This window comes from Anolis sagrei, chromosome 3, assembly GCF_037176765.1.
Source record: "Anolis sagrei isolate rAnoSag1 chromosome 3, rAnoSag1.mat, whole genome shotgun sequence".
NCBI classification, from domain to species: Eukaryota; Metazoa; Chordata; class Lepidosauria; order Squamata; family Dactyloidae; genus Anolis; species Anolis sagrei.
In genome coordinates this window covers 207,174,599-207,197,505 of record NC_090023.1, presented here as the reverse complement: position 1 = coordinate 207,197,505, position 22,907 = coordinate 207,174,599, and the positions used below count along the sequence as shown (strand labels likewise).

Below are 22,907 nucleotides of genomic sequence, written 5' to 3'. Positions count from 1 at the left end.
CTCACTCTTCTTTTTGTTTTAGACCAAGCAGCCAAAGTGGCACAGCCTGTTTGTTTTCTACCTCCACCGCCACCCCCCCCCCTTTCCCGGCATTCAGCTAAGCTCCCTTGGCTGCTTGCCCCTATTTGAAGTTGCTGTCGAGAAGGAACTTGGTGCCCGGCCCTCCCAATACCTCCGGCCAGGAACAGAGTACTGAGATAGCTTGGATCAGGTTGTGTTAACTTGGTAAAATTCCATGTACCAGGCTGTTTAGCTAGTAGTTCATGCACTGTTCCCAGTTTGTGATAGCTTTTAAAGTCTTCTTGGAAGCCATAAGCAGTCCTGTCACCCCACAACTAGAAAATACAATTAAAATGCCGGAATAACATCTGCTAATGAAGGATTCCACATGAGGCTTTTATTAATCAACAGAACTCTACATGAGTTTCATTCATTAATTCTTTCAACTTTACTTTGTTTTTCCATCACTTCTTTTCTCCTTCCTGCAGATACTCTGTTAAGCAGGAAAAAATGGAAGAGCTAGACAACGTTATTGCTTGCCCCCCAACAGGAAATCCCTATGTTTATGCTATAATTTTTCCAGGAGCATTGAAATTGAAAGCTTTTTTGGGGGGGGGGGGTGTTTGTTTAATTTAGATTCTGCTAAAATGTTTTCCTTTCTGTAACTGAGAGCTTGGTGCTACCTATCATAAAATCTCATCTATTTGTTCCCCATCTTTTGTCTCCTACTCAATCTTCATAGAGAGCAGGCAGGATGTAGCTGTCTCATCAAGTTATCTGATGTATATGTGTCCATCCATCTTTAGAACAGTCTGCTTCTGAACACATCACCTCGAATGATGTCTAAAGAAAACCATTTTAGTATTCAGGCTTTGCCCAAAGCAAATGACCAGCCCTAATGTTCAGTGCTGATGTCAAGAGAGAGAAATTGATAGTTCCCTTCCAGGTTATCCAAACACAAGGACAGACATAGTGCTGCAGAAGGAAGAGTATAGGGTGTCCGTGTCTCTGTTAAGTTATGGACTAAGCTCTCGCCTTTTGTCACTCTACTCATAAAAATCCTTTTTTTAATACAAGTTAAATATAGTGCTTAAACTGACCCATGGATAAGTTGACTCAGGTTTTGGGGGTTATTTTTGTGACTAAATTTCTAAAATTATTCCTGAGTATATACAGGGTGAGGCAGCATAACTTCCTTTTTTTCAAAACTTAATAAAACCCATTGTATGAATCAGAATTTTTTTATAATGTAGGCGCATACCTAAAGTTTTGTTTTACGTAGTTTTGAAGATCAAATTAGGTAGGTGATGTCCTCCATTCTCCATTCTCCATACACTGAGTAAACCGATTTCTGGCGTTTGTCATGACTCTTGCCAGCATAGCAGGCGTTATGCTGGCAATTTCTTCCTGGATGTTGGTCTTCAAATCTTGTAGGGTCCTTGGATAGTTCACATAAACACGGGATTTCAAAAAACCCCATAGAAAAAAATCACAAGGGGCCAAATCTGGAGAGTGGGCCAGCCACTCCAAATCCGCTCGAAAAGTAGGCCTCAACGGCAAAAGCAGGCTCCTCACTGTTCCAATGCATGATGGCGACTGAACTCGTGTCAGGACAAAACTTTATACTCCTGCCTCTCGAACAAGACCACTAGCGCTCCGCTACGTCTTCAACCGACTGAATGGCACGCATTTTAAAAAAGGAAGTTATGCTGCCTCACCCTGTACCAGGCATGGGCAAACTTTTAAACATGGGGGCCTCATTGTGAGTTGGGTGGGCCGGGCTGTGAGGTAGGGGCGTGGGGAGGTCTGGGGCGGTTGGTGTGTGTGTGTGCAGTGTTCAGAAGCGGCTGTGCAGGCTCTCATGAGAGCCCCATGTGCCTGAGGGGCTGTCCTCTTGGCAGGAGGATGTAGCAGCTCGCCAAGAGGAGTGTGCCTGCAGAGCTCTCATCTTGGCAGGAGGATGTAGCAGCTCCTGCCAAGAGGAGGACTAGACATGCAGTTGTGTAGGGTCTCCCGAGAGGGAGGGTCCTTCTTTCAGCCACGCCCTCCTGCTGTGAGGAGTGTGTGACACATGGCTGCCTCCAGAGCCAGAGAAAAGAACCCAAGAGGCCACATCCTTCCTGCGGGCCTGGGTTTGCCCATACTTGGTATGTATGATGTAAAAAAGGATATAACAAGGAACAGTCTCTTTTAATACCAGATTTAGGAGAAAAATGAGGCACAAATAAAGTTTAAAATCCAAACATTATTTTTGACTTAGAATCAAAGAATCTGGCAGTGATCTGGTTAGTTATATAAAATCAGAAACTTTGGAAATGTACAGTAATGCTTATGAAAATGTCTTGATATCTGGAAAAGCCAGCAATCTTAAATTATTGCTGAAGAAGCCCACAGAATTTATAAAACGTATCTGTTGCCATATCCTTGGTTCCCTATTTTGGAAAGTAAGAAAATAAGCCCTCAGACATCACCATTCCTTTTGCATACCATAAAAGTGCTCAACAGTATATATGCATCAGTTATATACTTTAATTATTTGTGAATCAGTTGCTTTATAATCTTTTGCTGTAATTTCCTGCATATAAATTCATGAAAACTCAAATCTTGATTCATGCATTGCAAATTTTCTTCCTTAATATCCTGCCAAGCATTGGATAAGTGCAAAATATTTGTTACAATTGTCTTGGTGCTTCCAGTAATATCTGTATGAGCCTGGATGGTTTTAAATGTAGGTTTCTCTGTCAGTGTCAGGAAACATTCCCCAGAGTAAGGAAATTAATTTGAAAAAGATTGGGCAGATGATAATCAGTTTGAAGGTACCACTGTAAATAAATGGAGAGGGAAACTGAAGTAGCAATATCAAAATTGGATTTTTTAAAGAAATCTTTTGTTGTATTACCAGTTGTCAGATTATCTAGTCCAGAGGTCCTCAAACCTTGTAATCAGGGTTCATGGACCCTCAGATAGTTGGGGTTGGGACTATAGTTTGAAAAACAATGCTGTATTTAATATGAAGAACAGTTTTAACCAACATAATCTTACCAGTATTTCAATGGGAAGTGTGAACCTCTTTTTGATTATTTGATTAATTATGATTATTTAGACTTAGAGCAACCCTAAGTCTAAAGTCTAAGACAAGAGGATGGGTAAATGACCCCTGATCTAGTCTAGAAGAGTAATGAAACCAACAATGGTTTTTTTCTTTTTAAAAAGCTTTGCATAAAATTGAATAAAACATATAACAAAAACTGATGTTTATCTTTTAAAAAAGCTAACACAGAAGAAAAAAGATGATTCCCAACTGTCTTTCCTGCAGTAATATTTAGCACCTATGATCTAACACTCTCTCCCTCTCTCACTCTTTCTGTCTCTTAACTATGTTATACTTTGCCTATACAGTACAGATCTGTGTCATGGGGGATTTATCAAGACAAATGTTGGTTGCTGTGCAGAGCAAGCGACGGTGGGAACGACCCTCCAATCCTGGTTCCACAATGCCACCATATGTTGCAGTTGAGCAAGGGGACTCCTTGCTCTACTGAGATATGCCATGGCACCATGCGACCAAGATGGGAGGCCTGCATCCCTAACTGTTTCCACTGCCCACTTTTCATAGCAGCTGTCCAGCCAGCAACATCTGCCTCGGTTCTATGTTTTCCAATAAGAGTGGGACAATTCTGCTCCACTAGCAAAATATCCTTTCTCCAGGTTAGTCACAAGGTCTGACATCTATGCAACCATATGTGTCTGTGAGCAGTTGCACGTGTATGGAGAACTCTTTTCAAGTGTCCATACTTAAGTCATCAGAGACAAAGTAGCTGGGGATGTTTTCTCAGCATAACTAGTAGTGCACCCTTTCTCCTGCTTCAATATATGAATGCCCTGAATATGGGTAAAGTGTATGCTATTGATTAAAAGTAACAATCCAGAGTTGTTCCTAAGAATTTGGTTCTTTTATAGCAGTGGTTCCCAACCTTTTTTTGACAATGGACCACTTTGACCAGGGGCCAGTCTCCCAAAGGGTTACGAATCAGTTTTTGGTCACCGTTAGAATTGGTTTGGTTATTTATTTATTTTATTTATTTACAGTATTTCTATGCCACTTTTCTCACCCCTAGGGGGACTCAAAGAGGTTTACACATAACTGGCAAAACTTCAATACCATACATTGGACACTGACGCGATGCCAATCCATAACAATCACAATAATAAAATGACAATTAAGCATAAATCATAATTAGACAGTACATAAGCAATCATTAAAACAATAAATAATAAAAACAGTCTCACCAGTCATATTGTCATTCTAGTCCATGTCCTTTAAACTCTACAAACATCTACTGTCCGAAGGTCTGGTCCCAAAGCCATGATTTTAATTTCTTTCTAAAAACCAGGAGGGAGGGAGCAGATCTTGCCTCATTTGGGAGTGTGTTCCATAGGCGAGGGGCCACCACCGAGAAGGCCCTGTCTCTCGTCCCCGCCAGATGCATTTGTGCAATTAACGGGAGTGAGAGAAGGGCCTCCCCAGATGATCTTAGATTACGAGATGGGATATAAGGGTGGATGTGTTCGGACAAGTAAGCTGGGCCAGAACTGTATAGAGCTTTATAGGTCAAAACCAGCATTTTGAATTGGGCTCGGAGATAGACTGGCAGCCAGTGGAGCTGGCACAACGGGGGGGGGGGGGTGGTATGCTCCCTCTATGTCGCCCCAGTTAGTAATCTGGCTGCCACCCATTGGACTAGCTGAAGTTTCCAAACCGTCTTCAAAGGCAGCCCCACATAGAGCGTGTTGCAGTAATCTATTCAGGATGTAATCAGAGTAATCAGAGTGAGATGGCCATATCAGACTTCCCAAGGTATGAGCGCAGCTGGTGCACGAGTTTTAACTGTGCCGAAGCTCCCCTGGCCACCGCCAAAACCTGGGGTTCCAGGCTCAGCGATGAGTCCAGGATCACTCCCAAGCTGCGAACCTATTTGGGGTTCTGATTCAGAAAATTGCATCGGATAGACCACATCAGCTCTAGTTTCTGATATAGAACATAATACGATCCAGGAGTTGCCATCTGGTTGCCCACATAAAACTATATTTTATAAGCCTCAGCACTATAAGAGGATTTTGCAAGACCAGTCACTCTCATTGCAATAGTGTAGTTATGGTGAGGCCGTGGACCACATTTTAGTTTTTGCGGAACACTGGTGGTCCACAGACCACAGGGTGAGAACTACTGTTTTATAGCTTAGCTTGTGCTCCTAGTAGTCATGGCAGCAGAAATAAGTTTTTCTATATCTTTCATCTTTCTTAAAAGTATATCACTGATTGTTTCACATGTTTTAGAGAAGATTGTATTCTCTTTCGACTGTACAAAATCACTATGTTGAATATGTGGGTCACGGCCAAAATTGTGGAGAACAAAGAAAATAGAGATTCCCTGGATGGCTTGCAAATACTTTATTAGGGTCAGGCTTTTTTTCAAAATTACTCTGTTAATTAAACATTTTAAGTAAGCAAATGTTCATATTAATATCAGGTGTTGCCCTGCCAGAGAATTTATCTTGCCCGGAAATCACAGAAGCCAGTCATGCATACAGTTCCTGAATTCCTGAAGACTGCATGAGTATATTCAGTCAATGTAATCCATTAGTAAGATCTTAGTACAGTCTCTTTACCCTAAAATCCTTGCAACCCAGATAATTTTGTAGGAAATGTGTGTGTGAGATTGGGGAAAAAACAATGTTTAAGAAGAGTTTTCAGTATTCACTTAAAACATGAGATCGTCTTCATTAATAATGGCTAGTATATGTAACCTCCTCCCCTTTTCTGCAGAACTTCACTTTAGCTATATGCAGTGCTTCATCTAATATGTTTGACAGCTGATGTAACTTACTTTTTATAAAAAATATTTTCAGTAATAATCATGAAATGAAACAATCAGTAGTAATTCTCAGAAAAGAAACACAGTGAAAATTCTCTTTTATAGAACTTTGTGTGTTCATGTTTGCAAAAATAAATGGCAGCCCTCCTTGCAAATTCTTCTTTGGCTCTCATTCCAGGTCTCTGGTATTTTTAATAGTAACATGATGTCATCTGCATACATCGCTGTTCCTTCCAATAATTTTCATGTCTCTTTTCTCCAAAATACCAGTTTTCTGCTTGGTATTTTTAATATATATATTAGATCACATTATAAAATGCAGCCATTCCAGACGCCTCTCCAATGGCAAACCGTTTTGCTTCTCTCTAGTCTGACTTGACAATTTGTCCTATTTCGTAACTCATACTCAGGAAAAGACACGTAAAAATGTGTGGGACACACATTTCTTTAAGAAATACCCATGGATTTTTTTTTTTTGTGAGCTACATAATCAAAGACTTTACTATGTAATCTGTAAAGTACAGACTGTTTTTCTTCTGAAATTCTTTTATACACTCCTTTATCAAATGTGTGTTTGCAATATGACCTCTAGTGCCAGTTCCTTTTCTGAACCCAGCTTGGGCATCTGCCATTTATCACTCCATAAATGGCAAAAGTCTCTTTTATTTTTATTTTATGAATAGTAACACTTTGCGTTGGAGATTAATGCAACGTTCTGATGATTACAGAATCCCTAGTGTTCCCTCTCTTGGGGAGTGGAATGTATATTAAGCTTTGGGCCATTGCTCTGTTTAACATATTTATTGACAATTTTTAATTAGAAATTGTGTGGATTTGATCTTTGTAGCTTGAAACAACTCTGTTGGTGGTTTATTTCTCTGACGTGTCTTGGGTATAGCTTTTTCTTCAATTGTGGATTCATCTTCAAATCTTTCTCCATTTAATGAATCAGTCAGCCTTTCATCTCTTTGATAGCGTTTTTCAGTGTGTCATAGAGTATCCCCACTCTTGGTTTAAATCTAGCTTTGATTTCTCAGATCTTGCGGAGGAGGTCTTTTCTTTTACCTTTATGAATTATTATAGTAATTTTTGTCTCTACACACAAGTCATTGAACAGTTGCACTCAGAGTACGGACTCTTTTTCTGTCAACTTTTACTGCTAATCTGTCCTTAATTGTTTGAAACCTTTAATCAGTCATCCATTCAAGCTTCTTTCTGTTTGGCTACAGATAGTATTTATTATTATTATTATTATTATTATTATTATTATTCCTCCCTATCTTCTTGAATTTTCCACTGTACTCATGATTCTTTGGGGAATTGTTCCTGGGTCTTAATGTGCTGAAGGCAACAGATCCTGTCTGATCTTAGAAGCAAAACAGGGATAGCCCTGGTTGATATTTGGTTGGGAGACAATCACTGAATAACATGTATTCTAGGCTTGTTTCAGAGGAAGCAAATGGCCAAACCACTTCAAAGTCTTCCTTGACTAAGAAAACTTATTCATGGAGTTGCTATAAGTTGATCATGACTTGAAGGCATCCACACACAAAGACAAAGAAAGAGAGGAGAAATTAATAAATAGCCCCTCTAGGTCTGTTACATATTTTAGCATGCGGTTTTGTAGCTATCAATCTGCTTCCTCAGTCATTGCTTTTGAGGAAATACATTGATATCCATAAATGCTTGTACTAAAATATAAATTGGTCTTAAGGGGACTGCTAAATACTTTTTTCCCTTCTCCCTCAATTTTTCCTTCTGCAGCACAGGTTTACAGCACTACGATATTGAGGATGGATGGTTTCATTTTTTTTAAGGAAGCAGCACCCTACCTTCCAATCCCCTACCTTCTGCCTTGTTGTTGTGTCCCTTCAAGTATATGCAGTATGTTTCCATGGATGTACTGGGAATCTACCCTGTTCTCCAGAGTTGTGGTCCAGTGCTCAAACCACCAATTCACGCTGGCTCTTCTTTCTCTCTTCTATCTTCTTTCTGTCAAGGAAATTCCAAGGAGAAGAAAAGGAAAGGGAGGAGAACAGTTTGCCTTGAAACAGATTGCAAGTGTCTGATGATCAATTCACTTGTTGCTGGACGCTTCTTCTTTTTTTGGCATCTCCTGGAAAGAGGGGAAGTAAGAAGCCCCCATTGCTCCCCTTGTGTTTTGCACCCATGGAAAAACACATACACCTTTTGTTCTGTTACTGATGTCTTGGTTCAATAAACAGTGATTCCTATCTTTTGGTCCTTACAGTATTTTGTTACCAAAGGCTGCAGCCAGTTTGGCCAGTTAAGAGGGACTCTGGGAGCAGATAACTAAAAGTTGGAAACCAGTGAACTAATGGAACCATTGTTCTCTTTAGCACATTCAGAACAATTTGGGCTATTTAACACTTAAAAGAATAGGTCTTCTTACTTAGGCAATCCCTCGTTGTCCGAGTAAGATTGTCCTCCAAATGCAGTGTCCTGGCGGTTAGTATGTAGGTGACTGTGGAGCTTTATTCTTGACCTGCATCTTCTCCCGCAGTGAGGCCATTGGTTTCCAGGTGAAAGGCGGTCCCGGTCAGAGTTGGCTTGACGCACCTTCCTCTTGGCACGTTTCTCTCTTTCACCCTCCATTTGTGCCTCTTCAAATTCTACAGCAATGCTAGTCACAGCTGACCTCCAGCTAGAGTGCTCAAGGGCCGGGGCTTCCCAGTTTTTAAGGTTAGCTTTGAGCCCATCTTTAAATCTCTTTTCCTGTCCTCCAACATTCCGTTTTTAGTTCTTGAGTTCAGAGCTCTGTCGGTGTTGTATTTCGGTGTCAATGTTGATTTTTGTGGAGAGGTGGCTGCCAAGGTAGCAGAAATTGTCAACATTTTCTAACTCTGCTTCATTCAGAAAAATGCTGCACTCATAGAGCTCTGGCGGTGTATTTCAATGTCAGTGTTGATTTTTGTGGAGAAGTGGCTGCCAAGGTAGCAGAAATGGTCAACATTTTCTAATGTTACAACATTAGAAAATGTATTTCTGGTATTGCAGGCGGATTGGCAGGTGCCTGCTGGAAGAACACTTTGGTTTTCTCGATGTTTAATGACAGGATGAGCTTCTCGTATGCTTCTGCAAGGGTGTCTAGAGTGACTTGTAGGTCTTCTTCTGAATGTGCACAGATGATGTTGTCATCAGCATATTCGAGTTCTATAACAGACGTTGTTGTAACCTTGGTTTTGGCTTTTAGTCTTCTGAGGTTAAGTAGCTTGCCATCTGTCTGTTAGATTATTTCCACTCCGATGGGAAGCTTGCCATCAACAAGATAAAGTATCATAGTGATGAAGATGGAAAATAAGGTTGGGGTAATAACACATCCCTGTTTGACACCTGATTCCATCTTAAGTGGGTCACTTTGAGAGCCATTGCTGTCCAAGACCATTGTCATCATGGAGGAACCACATCTTAGCATCTTTCTGTTTCAAAAACTCTGTTACTTCCTAGCTTTGCCTCTTTGTCAGTGCTGGGTTTTGTTTTTTGGGTTTTGTTTTGTTTTGTTTTGTTTTGTTTTTGCATTCTAACCTACTTAAATCTTTCTCGTAAAGGAAGTTGCATATCACATTGCATTAATTCTTTAACATGCATGCATAAGCAATTAGGTAAACAGTACATTGTGTGTGTGGAATATTTTTGTCTTCCTCTTCCTCCCGCCACTATTATTAACATAATGGGTTATAACAGCAACAAAAATTAGTCATAACTTAGTTTCTGAAAATGGTCAGGCATTTTGTTGTTATGTCTCATCCGCATAACAGAATAACAAAAAGAAGTGAAAAACAGTCATATCCCAAAGTAGTATACAAAAAGAAAACAAATTTCCAGAATGCCTATTTATTAAAAAGGAAAATCTTTCAAACATGAGAGCACAAAAATATCACTTCTCAAGGAAATGTTACTTTACAATAGTATTATTTTTATCGTTATATTTCATTCATCAGGCATTTCCTTCTAGCAAAAAATACTCCAGTGTTATTGGTTTTTTGTTGTTGTTTTTAAATGATGCTAACATTGAAATTGTATTGTCGGTGTATGTGGAGAACATGGGTTGTGTGGAGCTCTGTGCATCTGAGACAAATACAGACATGAAAGATGCCATTGGAAAGGACAGCTTCTATGAATATGTTGGCAATATCTGTTCTGCTTAGACCACAGTAATGGCCCATTGGTAACAAGAACTTCATGCTTAAATTCTCTGGAAATAGGTTGGATCATTTTTTCTTTGTCATAAGATGTCATCCAATCATATATCGGCTTGTGGCCCAGATGGGAATACGTATTTAAAACTGGAAGCAGTTAATCTAAGTCCAGCATAGAATCATAAACAGTAGAAAATTTAGAACACATTCACCTCGATTTCTGGAGAGCAGTCTGAGAACAGGCTTGTCTGATCAAAGACGTACCAAAGGTATATTGAATATGTAGTTTGTTAAAAGAAGAAATAGAAATGAATGTGTAAATAACCAGTCAGATTTTGTTTCCCCAACTCTGTTTGTCAGATTATAAGAAAATCATTATCGCCCAGTATGAACCTGGCCAGGTTTTAAGTACAAAAAAAAGAGGCTGGGAAATTCCCTTACACGGAAAGCTAGGTTGGCCCCCTGCCTCTTCCTCTCCCCCCTCCTCTCCCACACAGACACATATTGCAGGTAAACCCCTTTCTGTTTACCAAGGCTTAGCCATCTGTTGCATTAGGGTGAATTTTAATTGAAGTGGTTTATATTTATATCATTATTTTAATTGCTTTTTTAAAAATTGCTTTAAATTAATGTTTTATATGATTGTTTGTGTAATTGGTTTTTTTAAAAAAATTTGCACAATCCAACAATCTGTTTTGTGGGACATGTTGGGATAAAGGAGTGCTACCAGATTTTGACAGTCCCTAGGAGGCCAAATATTTATGATCCCATTCCCTTAAAAGAAACAGTCCAGTATTCAGTAGAACTTAGTTTGCATCACGCACTCGAGGCAGAGTAACTCCGATTGAAAATGGTGACATTCATTTTTTGAGTCACCATGCATAAGGTGTCACTGAAAGCGAGGATGGTAGTAGTTTGAGTATTCGACAAAGACTTTGGAGACCAGCGTTCAAGCTCTTGTTCGGGAAATCTACTAGGTGACCTTGGGCAAGTCACGTTTACTTACCCTCAGAGGAAGGCAAAGGCAAGCCACCTCTAAACAAATCATGCCAATAAAGATGGTTGTGATAGATTCACCTTGGGGTTTTCCATAAGTAGGAAACTGCTTGGGCACACAGCAACGTAAAGTGAGCAAACCATGTGAAGCCACAAGCCAGAAATATTTGATCTACAGCGTTCCCTTATTTATTGCGGGTGTTATGTTCCAGGACCACCCGTGAAAAGTGAAAATCCGTGAAGTAGGGATGCTATGTATGTATATCGAGATCCGAGGTTGAGGCAGAAGCGAGGAGAGATTTAAAGACACCACACACTTTTTTTTGCTTGCTATCTCTGCTTTGCTTTGCAATCTCTCTTGATTGGCTGCCTCTCTCCAAAGGGGGAGGGTGAAACCCCCTTCCACACTCGATCATTGCCAGGAGACAGGATTAGAACGCCACTCTGGGCAACGGCAACCATTCATGAACTGGGAAGCAAAAACCCGCAAAACAGCGCGTCCGTGAAAAGCGAACCACAAAGTAGCAAGGGAAACTGTACTTGCAAAGTTTGTGTCTTCTTTATTTGTATTAGCAGTTTACATAGTATAGTAATAAATTATCTCCTGCCCATCTTCTTCACTATAATATTCCATGATTCAATTACTATCTAAGACAAATGATAGGAGCAGGCAATCATCAATATCCAGAAAATACTCATCATTATAGCCTTCAAAATATCATATGGTTCAACAGTGGGCCATGTCCAGAATATGCCTGTGTTGTAGATGTAATAGAAAGATGCTGTGTAATTTCAAAAGCATATTCAGCTATTTTGCCTCCGGGAAGGTGATGTTAGAGTGTCAATTACTCAAAATATGCAAGGGTTGAAACTCTCTAACATGCAATAAATTGATAAATCATATAAGCTTTCCCGTGTCCTTGCTATTTTTGTCCTTGCTATATACATCAAGGTAGATGTTATTACTGAGTTGTTTTCATTTTTATCATAAATGCCTGAAAATCAGTTAAGTACTTTGAAAGCCTATATTTTGATTCATTATTTTGTTAATCCAACCAATAACATCCATGCAAACTTGAATTCAAGTGAATCTTATGAATTTAACCTCAGAAACCATACTTTGAAATATTTGAATGTGAACTTTATTTATCTACATTTCCACAGGAAAACAAAGAATGATCAACATCCAGAGTCTAGTAGCCAATACCGAATTGTTACTCCAACCTTCCGGTATCGTATGGACTACAAGAAGCTTGGTAAATGTGTTATTATAAACAACAAGAACTTTGCAATAGAAACAGGTATGTGCTGTTGTTCTGTCTATAATGTAACTGTGTTGTAGATTTGGAATGTTACTTGATTTTATGGTACTTGCTGCCAACTAAATAAGTCTACATATGTTTACACTTGCTGCTTGAGTTCTCTTTAAATGGCAGTCAGGACAGAATTTGATCAGTGAAACAATGCCTTACCATTGCATAAGGCTGGCACCAGCATTATTTGGGTCTGTTAATGCATTTCCCTGGAATAGGGTGGATGAGGATCAGTGAGAGAAAATTGGTTGGGACAACAGATGTGAAGAGAGCTCTAGCTTCCATAAGCAGTCACAATGTACACACACTACAGTGAAGTTGGGATAGACTGTTCCTTGTGTATGCATGCTTGCTTGAGCAACCCAATATATTCCTTCTGTGCAATATTATTTTAATCAGCATGCCCATCCTGATGTCATTGAAATGTGTTGGATTGTGTCCCATCATCAGCTAGTCAGAATGAAGGGTAGGTTCAAGAGGGGTAATAAAAGTTAATTAATGCATCTTGAAGGCACCTGGTTGGAAGAAGCTGTTCTAAATTACCCATATTTACTGAAGTGTAATGTAATGTGCACCTCAATTTTGAAAGTGCACATTACAAAAATGTTGAAGGTGTACATTACCCTCAAAAGTAATGTGCCGAACAGCGCAGGTGTTGCATGTTAAGGAGGCAGGCATCGTGAATAAGACTATCTGGAAAGCCATGCCCCTCTGTCAGATCAGGGTTGTGCCCAATTCCCAACTGGTGACATTCATGAGGCCTTCAAAACGGATTTGAACTGCTTTAATAGAGGTGCACGATGCCTCTATTAAAGCAGCTCCACTGGCTGTTGATCAGCTTCCGGTCCATTTCAAAGTAAAGACATCACCTACAAAGCCCTAAACCTTTCAGGCCCTGCCTATCTTTGTGACTGCATCTCCCCCTATGAATTAGTGTGAGCTCTAAGATCTGCTGGGGAGGCTCTTCTCTCATTCCCACTACAGTCACAAGCAGAGGGGCGAGAGCCTTCTTGCTGGTGGCCCCCGATCTTTGGAACTCCTTCCCCGGGGAGATTAGGCAAGTCTCCACTCTGTCTACCTTTTGCAGGGAGCTGAAACCTAGATGTTTAAGCAAGCATGCAAGAATGATTAGCCTCATTTATAAATGCCCAGTCCCTAGTTAGCCAGATAGAACTCTGCTCTCTTTACCTCACTCAATTTCTCGGCCCTATAATTTGCTGTTTGCAATTTCCGATGCCCAGCCCTTTTTGATAGCTTGGTCATGCCCAATTTAGTATCCCTGGTTCTTGGATTCTGAGCATTGATTGAATGGAGTTTTAATGCTAATGTTTTATACTTTTATGTCTATTTAACTTTATTTTTAACTCGACAAATGTTCTTTCTGACAATGTTTTTATTTTAATTGTGTTTTTGTTTTGATGGATTGTTTTGTTTATTGTCTTATGGACATTTGGTCCCATGTAAGCTGCCCCGAGTCCCTTCGGGGATGGTGATGGTGGCAGGGTATAAGAATAAAGTTGTTGTTATTATGATTATGATTATTATGATTATTATTATTATTATTATTATTATTATTATTATTAAAGATGGGCTATTGTGTGGCTACTCAGAATCTCAGAATATAAATGCAATATATTAGGAGTCTGAGTTTATTTATTTTTTTGCATGTATAAGTTGTCCTCATGTATCAATCATGGATGGATTTTGGGGACAAAATGTTGGATTTTGATATGGCCCATTGATAAATTGAGGGTAATTCAGAGCGCTTCCAGACAGGCTCTATATCCCAGGATCTGATCCCAGGTTTTCTGCTTTAAACTGGATTACATGATTCCCTACTTCTAGATAATTTGGGATAAACAGAAACCTTGGATCAGATCTGTCTGGGTCAAGATCCTGGGATATAGGTCCTGCCTGGAAGAGCCCTCAGTAGAGAGAGGAAAGCAACAGCAGCACCTCAGGAACCCTGACCACCATTGACATTTTCTAAGCCAGGCATTCAAAAAGGCTAGAAACAATATCACAGTAGGGAGAGCAGAAGAAGGTGCCCATTCTTCTTTTAGAGTCCCAGGATGAACTAAACTCTTACCTTTCACCCACGCTATTCAGAGAAAGTGGTAGTTTCTTCTTTGATATGAATTAAGATACAGTACTTATGTTGATCCATGAATAGGTCAACCCAAGTTTTTGAGTCAATTTTTAACTAAAATTTCTAGATTTATACATTAATGTATACTGTGCTTAAAGTAATCATTTCTGACCATCTTTTTTGTCTTAGCAGGCATGGGAATACGCAATGGCACTGATAAAGATGCTGGAGACCTGCAGAAATGTTTTCGAAGCATAGGATTTGATGTTTCTATCTATAATGATCTCACTTGTGATAATATGGAGAGAATACTTGGTGAAGGTAATGAAAAAAAGAATGGCAAGTTTGATTTAATCTACAGAAGAAAGCTAATTATTTTGGATGTCTTGACTTGATTTCTTAGTTTTTTACTGTTACAGTGAAATGGCATTTCCTTGGGCATTTGGGAAGGTGAAGTCTTAGAGCAGTATAATTGGAAACTTGGTACACAAGAACTTTGCAATAGAAACAGCTATGTGCTGTTGTTCTGTCTATAACGTACTGTAATTTTATTAGATTTTGTGGTGCTTTCTGACACCTGTTTTTAACATTTGTAAGGAAAGGGAGGGAGATCCACCTTTCAAGCAAAGAACCAGATAAATCTACACATGTTCACTATTGCTGCTGGATTTCTCCTTAAATGAATGTTAGTACAGATTTTGATCAGAATAATGTTTTACCATTGCATAAGGCTACATCATATTGGAAATTAAGCGATATTTAGCAAACTGGAGCTTGGCTGTGAGTAAATGTTTATAGAATTGGGGTGCACCCTTCTTTCTGGGTGTATTTCAGTGATTTAAAATAAGACTTGGTTCATATTACCTGTGTTTATTGAAGTCTAACCTGCCATCGAATTTAATGCACACCTCAATTTTCAAAACCCTAAAACCCAAAAAAGTATTTGCTGCCAAATGTAATGCGCAGCGGAAAAAAGTGCACTCTTTGTAATTTGGCCAAAAAAGCTGGGCATTACTGTTGCTGCCTGGTTAGAATTCCTCGTGTTAGAGCAGCAAAGCATCCAGCAATGGAAAAGAAAACCTTGGAGTAGATCTATTCTGTAGAATGAATCCACTTTAATTGCCTTGATACAATGCTATGGAATCCTGGGGTCGGTAGTTTGACAAGTTTTTGTGCCTTCTCTACCAAAGAATGATGGTGCCTCATCAAACTATAAATCCCAGGATCACATAGCATTGAACCATCATCATTTAATTAGAGATGACATCCCTCAAAGAGAAGCGCCAGCTGCAGCTCCTGAAGCGGCTTCCTCTTTTTGCTTTGGCTCAGTACTAAGATTACTTTACGACACAAATCAATGTTGGCTAGGTCATTTAGCAAAAAAGATGAGCATTAGATTAGAGTAAATACAGTATTTTTCCTATGAACAGATGAGAGGAATTTCTGTCACAACAATGGAAAGTGTGTTTTATTTATAGCTGCTCTTGAGAACCATGATGATGCCGCTTGTTTTGCCTGCATATTATTAAGTCATGGAGAGGAGGGCCTTATCTATGGCACCGATGGAGCTATGGCAATCAAGAATTTGACTGGTCTTTTCAGAGGAGACAAGTGCCAAAGTCTCGTCGGAAAACCAAAATTATTTTTCATTCAGGTAAGGAGATTTTCACTCTAGTTAGAATGCACTTAGTGGAAGATGGCCTAGAAAGCCATGCATGGATATGAAGCTAAAAAGGAAAACAGTGACTTGAAACAGCGGCAAAGTGAAGCTTTGGACTGAGATTAGGCACGAAAAAAAATTCTTAAGTGTTTTCATTTGTCAAATCATTCCATTTAAAAATTCTCAACCTTCGCTGAATTTTTCAACTTTTTCCAAAAGTTAAACACTTATTCTTTCTGTCTAGATCAAGGTTTGTGGATTCTGTGGGTTTTATGCAAACAAAAAAAATGTTATGCAACATATCCCATAAACAGTGTTCTTGCACAAACATCGTTTTTCCCCCAGAAATAAATCTCAAACATAAAAATGCATAAAACTGTTCACATTTTTGCAAAACTAGAATACATTTTTGAAATATCAATTCCTGTTTGTGAAAATGAAATGAATGAAAATATGTAATTGTAATCTACTTTAGTGGAACAAGTTAAAACCACCAGCTGCAATAAATTTTGTCAGTCGAAAGGCTGACAGTTTGAAGCCCGAGTCAGAGTGTGCTCTTGACTTTTAGCCCAGCTCCCGCCAACCTAGCAAATCGAAAGCAAAATATGAGTAGATAAATAGAAACCACATAAAAGGGGAGGTATTAAAGGCACCCATAAAGGAAATGCCAGTAAATACCTGCGAGACGATCAAAAGGATAAATTTATTTATTTATTTATTTATTTTACCCTATTTATACCCTGCCTTTCTCTACCTCGAAGGGGATTATAGGCAATTTATGTGTAGGCAGTTATTCAATGCCTTAAAACACATACCATGCCAGTAACATTAAACTTAAATTTAAATTAATATATATGAATCATTTAAGATGTTTAAAACATTGCATTCAATATAAAATCATGCCATCCGTAATTGGCGTTACAAACAAAGCTCTTTTGCAGGGAGATGGAACTAGATGGAGCGACAGCACCCCCACCCATCCCCCCCTCCATGACCAGAGCCAAACACAAGCCTCCATGAAGCTGAAGTTGCAAAAGCTTATATACCCCTATGTATGTTCAAATTGTCTTTTTTTGTCTGTATAAAACAGCATTGTATGTTTGCCGCATATGTATGTTCTATGATCCGTCCTGAGTCCCCTTCGGGTTGAGAAGGACATCATATAAATACTGTAAATAAATAAATAATAAATACTCTGACAATGGAAAACCAAAACAGCAAGTAATAAGAAGTTAAAACTTAGGTTTTCAAATCTACTTGAGCCTAGGCATGAACTTTCTGCAAGTTTTGAAAAATCGTAATATGTCCTTTCTCGGATGGCATACAGCCGTCCAGCACGTTAATAGAGTTTGAACAGTACTTTAGTCTGGAGTGCATTCTTCTGGCCTTTCTTTTGTGCACCTGGCCAGGCTTTGTGTTATGATGTTTTGTTACCAGGTCATCTGGAAGAAGTTTATCAAAAGCACTAGGTTCTACCTAATTTTATTTAGCAGTATAGATTGACTGTGGCAGACCAGTCATCTGACTGAGTATATGACAGCTTCATAGGTCAAGTACAATTGTCATGTAACATTCTTTGATTCTCCAGACATTTCTAACCTCAATTTTTAGCTTTGCTAATAGAAAGCCCCTGCCTTAGGTGCTACATATTTCGGATAAACCAGAGTTGGGGAAGAATATTGTAGCATAGAAAAGCAAAGTCAGTATGTTTGTAATATTAGTTATAATCATATTGACATAGCCATACAATTTTGATAGAATTCACCTCCCTCAGTTCCCAGGTTTATCCTTCTATTAAGGTCATTAAGGTACATAATTTAGTTTACAAGGCACAATTACAAGTTTAATTATGACATGAACCTGTCACGAAGCCATCATATAATGTAAGAATACAATGCCATAATCTAATACAAACATTCTTCAAATTCTGGTGTGGAAACCTTGGCCCCACCATCATTATAAGTCCATCTGATTATTATTATTATTATTATTATTATTATTATTATTATTATTACTTTATTTGTACCCCGCTAGCATCTCCTGAAGGACTCGGTGCGGCTTACACAGGCCAAGGCCTCAAAACACAATACAACAATACAATACCTAAAGCAAATTAAAAACAGTTAAGCAGAATAAACAACAAACAGTAAACAATACATCAAGACACTATAAAACTGGGCCGGGCCAGAGTAATGGGTACAAGATTAAAAGTGCTGATGTGGCAGGAGGTATGTAGGATTATAAGTAAGTGCAGTGTGCGGTGTGCAGTAATCTTAGTTCTACTAAAGTGCTTCTAGGACTTGGTATTGGAGGTTACTAATCTGAGAAGGCACATCGGAACAGCCAGGTCTTCAAGTTCTTTCTGAAGACTGCCAGTGTAGGGGCCTGTTTAAGATCTCTTGGGAGGGTGTTCCAGAGTCAGGGGGCCACCACAGAAAAGGCCCTGTCTCGAGTCCCCACCAAGCGCGCTTGCGACGCAGGCGGGATCACGAGCAGGGCCTCTCCAGATGACCGAAGTTCGTAGACGGAGATGCAGTCACGCAGGTAGGGTGGCCCCAAACTGTTCAGGGCTTTGTAGGTAAGCACCTGCACCTTAAATTGGGCTCGGAAAATAAACGGCAGCCAGTAGAGCTCCTTGAGCAGGAGGGTTTTGGTTGGGAGCAGCTATCCTCTCAGTAGCTGCTCCCAACCAAAAGAATTACCTTCCACGGGAGATTAAGATGATTTCCAGTTTGCTCTCTTTTCATCATTTTTATTTAAACAGGTGTTTAATAACTATTTGGTTGTAGGGAGTATATTAATGTATTGTATATTTTCTATTTCTGTATTTATTGTTAGTTTTTAAATGATCTTACACTTCTTTAAATTCAGTTGTGTTTCAATAGAATAATAATAATAATAATAACAATAACAATAATAATTAATTTTATATATATCCCGCCACCATCTTCCTAAGGGGACTCAAGGCGGCTAACATGAAGCCATGCCCAAAGATACAATATGGCAAAATAAAATACAAAACAACGAAAAATTACATCACAATAAAATACATAAAGAACTTGTTCATTGTGTTCTAACTTTTTATTAAGTGTTTATATTTAAGTTTAACATTTGGGTCCCATGCTGAGAGAAAGGTGGGATGATAAAAACATAAAATTAATATACAAGATGTGCTATGTGTATGTGTGTGTCTGTGTATGATTTTCACACACATGAGAACTATTTGTCCACTGTTAATATTCTGGTTTCAGGCATGTAGAGGATCAGAATTTGATGCCGGGATTCAGACTGATTCAGGTTCTTCCAATGACACTCTGGAAATGGATGCTAATCCAAGATACAAGATTCCAGTGGAAGCAGATTTTTTGTATGCCTATTCCACTGTGCCAGGTAAGAAAACAGGGCAGTTTGATACAAAGATGAGCTATCATAAAACTGAGTACAGATTTTGGGAGAAATAAAGACATGTGAATATCTAAATAATACAGAAATTAGAAGCTATATTTTCTTCACATTACATTCTTATTTATTTATTTATTTGCTTTATTTCTATACCGCATTTTTCAGCCCAAACAGGCGACTCAATGCTTGGTTGTCTTCCCCCTTCCTCCTCCCCCCCCCCCCCCCCCCGCTCACCCTCTTTTTCTAACTTATCTAAACTAGAAGGCAAAGTCTTCAAAATTCTGAAGTGTCTTAACAATAAATAAAATTCATTCGCTGTTAAATGTGCCAAATATATTTAATTGAAGAGTAGTCCTCAGATATTGCAATGGGATGATTTGTTTGCAAATAAATCTGTACATGCCTAGGACCACTTTACATTAATACAGATCAAAACAGCTGTCAAGATGTGTGGTTGGGAAACAAGGCTTGCTAACACTTTCCAAAGATTGCTTTCATACATTCTGTACCTCTTACTTTGTGCCACTTACCTAAAGTGGTGGCCCCTCGGCTGTGGAACTCCCTCCCTAGGGATATTAGATTGGCCCCCTCCCTCCTGACTTTCAGAAAAAGAGTAAAAACTTGGCTTTTTGAACAAGCATTTGGAAGTGCAACAGAATAAGTAACTATGAAATAAGAAGAATGAACACAGAATGGCTTGACGTTGCTGCTGGATGAGGATTTTAACAGGACAACACTAGTGATCATATGTTTTAATTGGTTATATATGTTTTTATAATGTTGGGTAGTGTGTTTTTAACTGTATTTTTATGAATGTCTGGCAGCAAATTTGCTAATTCTGTGAGCTGCCTTGTGTCGCCGTAAGGCTGAGAAAGGCGGGCTACAAATGCCGTAAATAAATAAATAAATAAATAAATAAATGTGTTTGCAATATAAATCCAATAGATTTGAATAGCATGCCCAACAATGTTTTCTGCAATGTCTTTGAGAAGCCCTTCTGCTTCAATGGGAAATGGTTTTTCTGTTCTTAGGTATCATGGCACACAACCATGAATTGAGCTAATCTCCATGGATTTGTCCAATTTCCTTCAAACTATATCGTAATGATCTATCCATAAGCTCATTGTTCTTGACATTAAGAAAGCTTGAAGAGGCTCTCAGTAAACTTTGTTTGATGATGTTCATCCTTGTTTATGTTTTCCTATGACTCTACTTCACCCTTCTTTGCAATAAGTAACATTTTATCTGTTGTTCTTATTTGTAGGTTATTTTTCCTGGAGGAATCCTGGGAAAGGTTCCTGGTTTGTGCAGTCTCTTTGCTCAGTTCTGAGTAAGCATGGCAAAGAGCTGGAGGTCCTGCAGATTCTGACCATGGTGAACTACAAGGTAGCAAGAAACTATGAATCCCAGTCTGATGACCCACGGTTCAGTCAGAAGAAGCAGGTTCCATGTGTGGTCTCCATGCTCACTAAAGAACTTTATTTTTAAAATCTCACCTATGTTGGCCAGCAAAGCACCAATGATGCCTTATTTTCCTTTTCTCCTCTGGTGAAAAATTGAACATATGAGTGAATCACATTTTGTAATACAGTAGTGAACTTTTTAAATCAAAGCAAAAGACAACTCAGATTAAGTTAGCCATCATTCTTTTGAAATATGCAATACCAATATTACCTCAGTTGATTCTTATATCTACAATGTCTCACCAATATATGCAGTGGCATATATTGGTAGATATTTCTATTATTTGTTGCTGTTTCTGTTCACACTGAAACGAATAGCAGTTCTAGCTCTCCTACTTGTGTGGAGTCTCTTTCTTACGTTTTTTGATAACCTTTCCTAAGTTTCTGGTGTTAACAACTTTTGTTTTTGTTTCCATAACTGCATCACTATATAGAAAACATTTTTTGTTTGATGATGAGCCATAGAATAACAAGACTAGATATGAAAGATGGGGTAAAATAAGAACTACTTTACTTGATCCATTTCATCTTTAATTTAACTGGACCCGAAATAAGCTAGAGGGGGAGTAACTTATATGGGTCCAGCTGAGACCAGGTGTCACTTTAGAATACCTGCTCAACCTTCACTTGGCTGAAACACCTGAGCCCTGACGGTGATCCAGTAATTGGCTTGATCCCTGATTGGTGACTTACTGGAAGGTAAACTTAGGGTACTCCCATCCAAGTCAAAGGAAAGTGAGAGCAAAACCCCCAAGTCAGCTTCCGGGGTTGACTCCTTCCTCACCGCTACTCTGGGTCACAGGACCTATGAGACCAGTTCAGAGCCCTATCCTGCCAAGAGTGTACACTAGAGTCTTGTGTTCTCTCCCACTCCCTACCATGGACAAGAGCAAGAGCCAATAACTCACTCACCCCCTTTTCAAGTATTTCAGTAAGATCAAATTGCCTTTTGACAATGAATGTCATCAGCCCCTTAGAGCTCTGGCCAATGAAAACAAATGTTAGAACATGGAAGGAAGCAACCCAAACCTATGTATAAAGCATCCAAAGATTCTGTGTTAACCCACATAGAAAGAGGCACAAGAATGGGCAGCCAGGCCTTAAATAGCTCACCACCATGCCCCCATCACATGTGCCATGCACAATGCCTCCTGGTTTCTGATCACGGAGGTCATCAAAGACACAACATTCATTTTCATTCTTTCAGCATACGTGTTTGGGTATATATTCTGAAAGCATTATCTAAATAAGAGAAAAAGAGGGTGTAAAAAGTATGGGATTGTGACCAAAGTTTGCTGAATTTTTAGTAATTAAATTATGCATAGTATCTGTGAGTTTCCGGCCTGTATGACCATGTTCCAGAAGAATGGAACATCCGACCATACAGCCTGGAAAACTCCCAGCAACCCTGTGAATCTGGCCATGAAAGCCTTCAACAACATATATGCATAGTATCATTAATGTTGACATTGTCAGAATATAGTGCCATTCAGCATATATATTGCTTAGTCTCGGAATGGGTGCGTGTCCTTAAAGCATGGCTAAGAGAAGAATCTAACCTTCTTAGAGTAACCATTTTATGTTTTCACCATCTAGAATCCCTGTATTTCAATGAGTTTCAGCTTCTCTTCCCCCACTTATTGTATACAACTTATTAAAAATTAGGAAATATTTGAATTGCTTTCCAGGGGTTTATAGAAATGACTCAACAATAAGCAAGGTGTACAATCTGTTCAGTGCATGAACAATTCAGTAGCAAATCCAGACTCTAGTTTTAAGCATTCCAGCTTATCAGTGTACTCATTCGCAATAATTAATTTTGAAATAAGTGACATTAAGGGTATAATCTAGCAGTGAACGTATCGTCCTCCTAGTCTTCTCTCTACAGTCTAGTATCTTCTCCAACACAACTTCTGGCTCCATTTATAAAATGTACACAACTTCTGGCA

The 22,907-nt window shown here is 39.0% G+C and overlaps 1 protein-coding gene across 2 annotated transcripts in view; it reads left to right on the top strand.

The window, feature by feature from the left end:
* The window catches only part of CASP7 (caspase 7), a 40,847-nt gene extending 18,212 nt beyond the window's left edge, over positions 1-22,635 (top strand). Inside the window, exons 3-7 of one of the 2 annotated variants that reach the window (XM_067465819.1) lie at positions 12,196-12,332; positions 14,623-14,754; positions 15,912-16,087; positions 19,345-19,483; positions 20,760-22,635. In XM_067465819.1, coding sequence (XP_067321920.1) covers positions 12,196-12,332; positions 14,623-14,754; positions 15,912-16,087; positions 19,345-19,483; positions 20,760-20,983 — 808 coding nt within the window. In that variant the 3' untranslated portion in view covers positions 20,984-22,635. The remainder of the gene's footprint in view (positions 1-12,195; positions 12,333-14,622; positions 14,755-15,911; positions 16,088-19,344; positions 19,484-20,759) is intronic. The other variant, XM_060768450.2, reaches the window with a different exon arrangement.
* Positions 22,636-22,907: the final 272 nt, after the last annotated feature.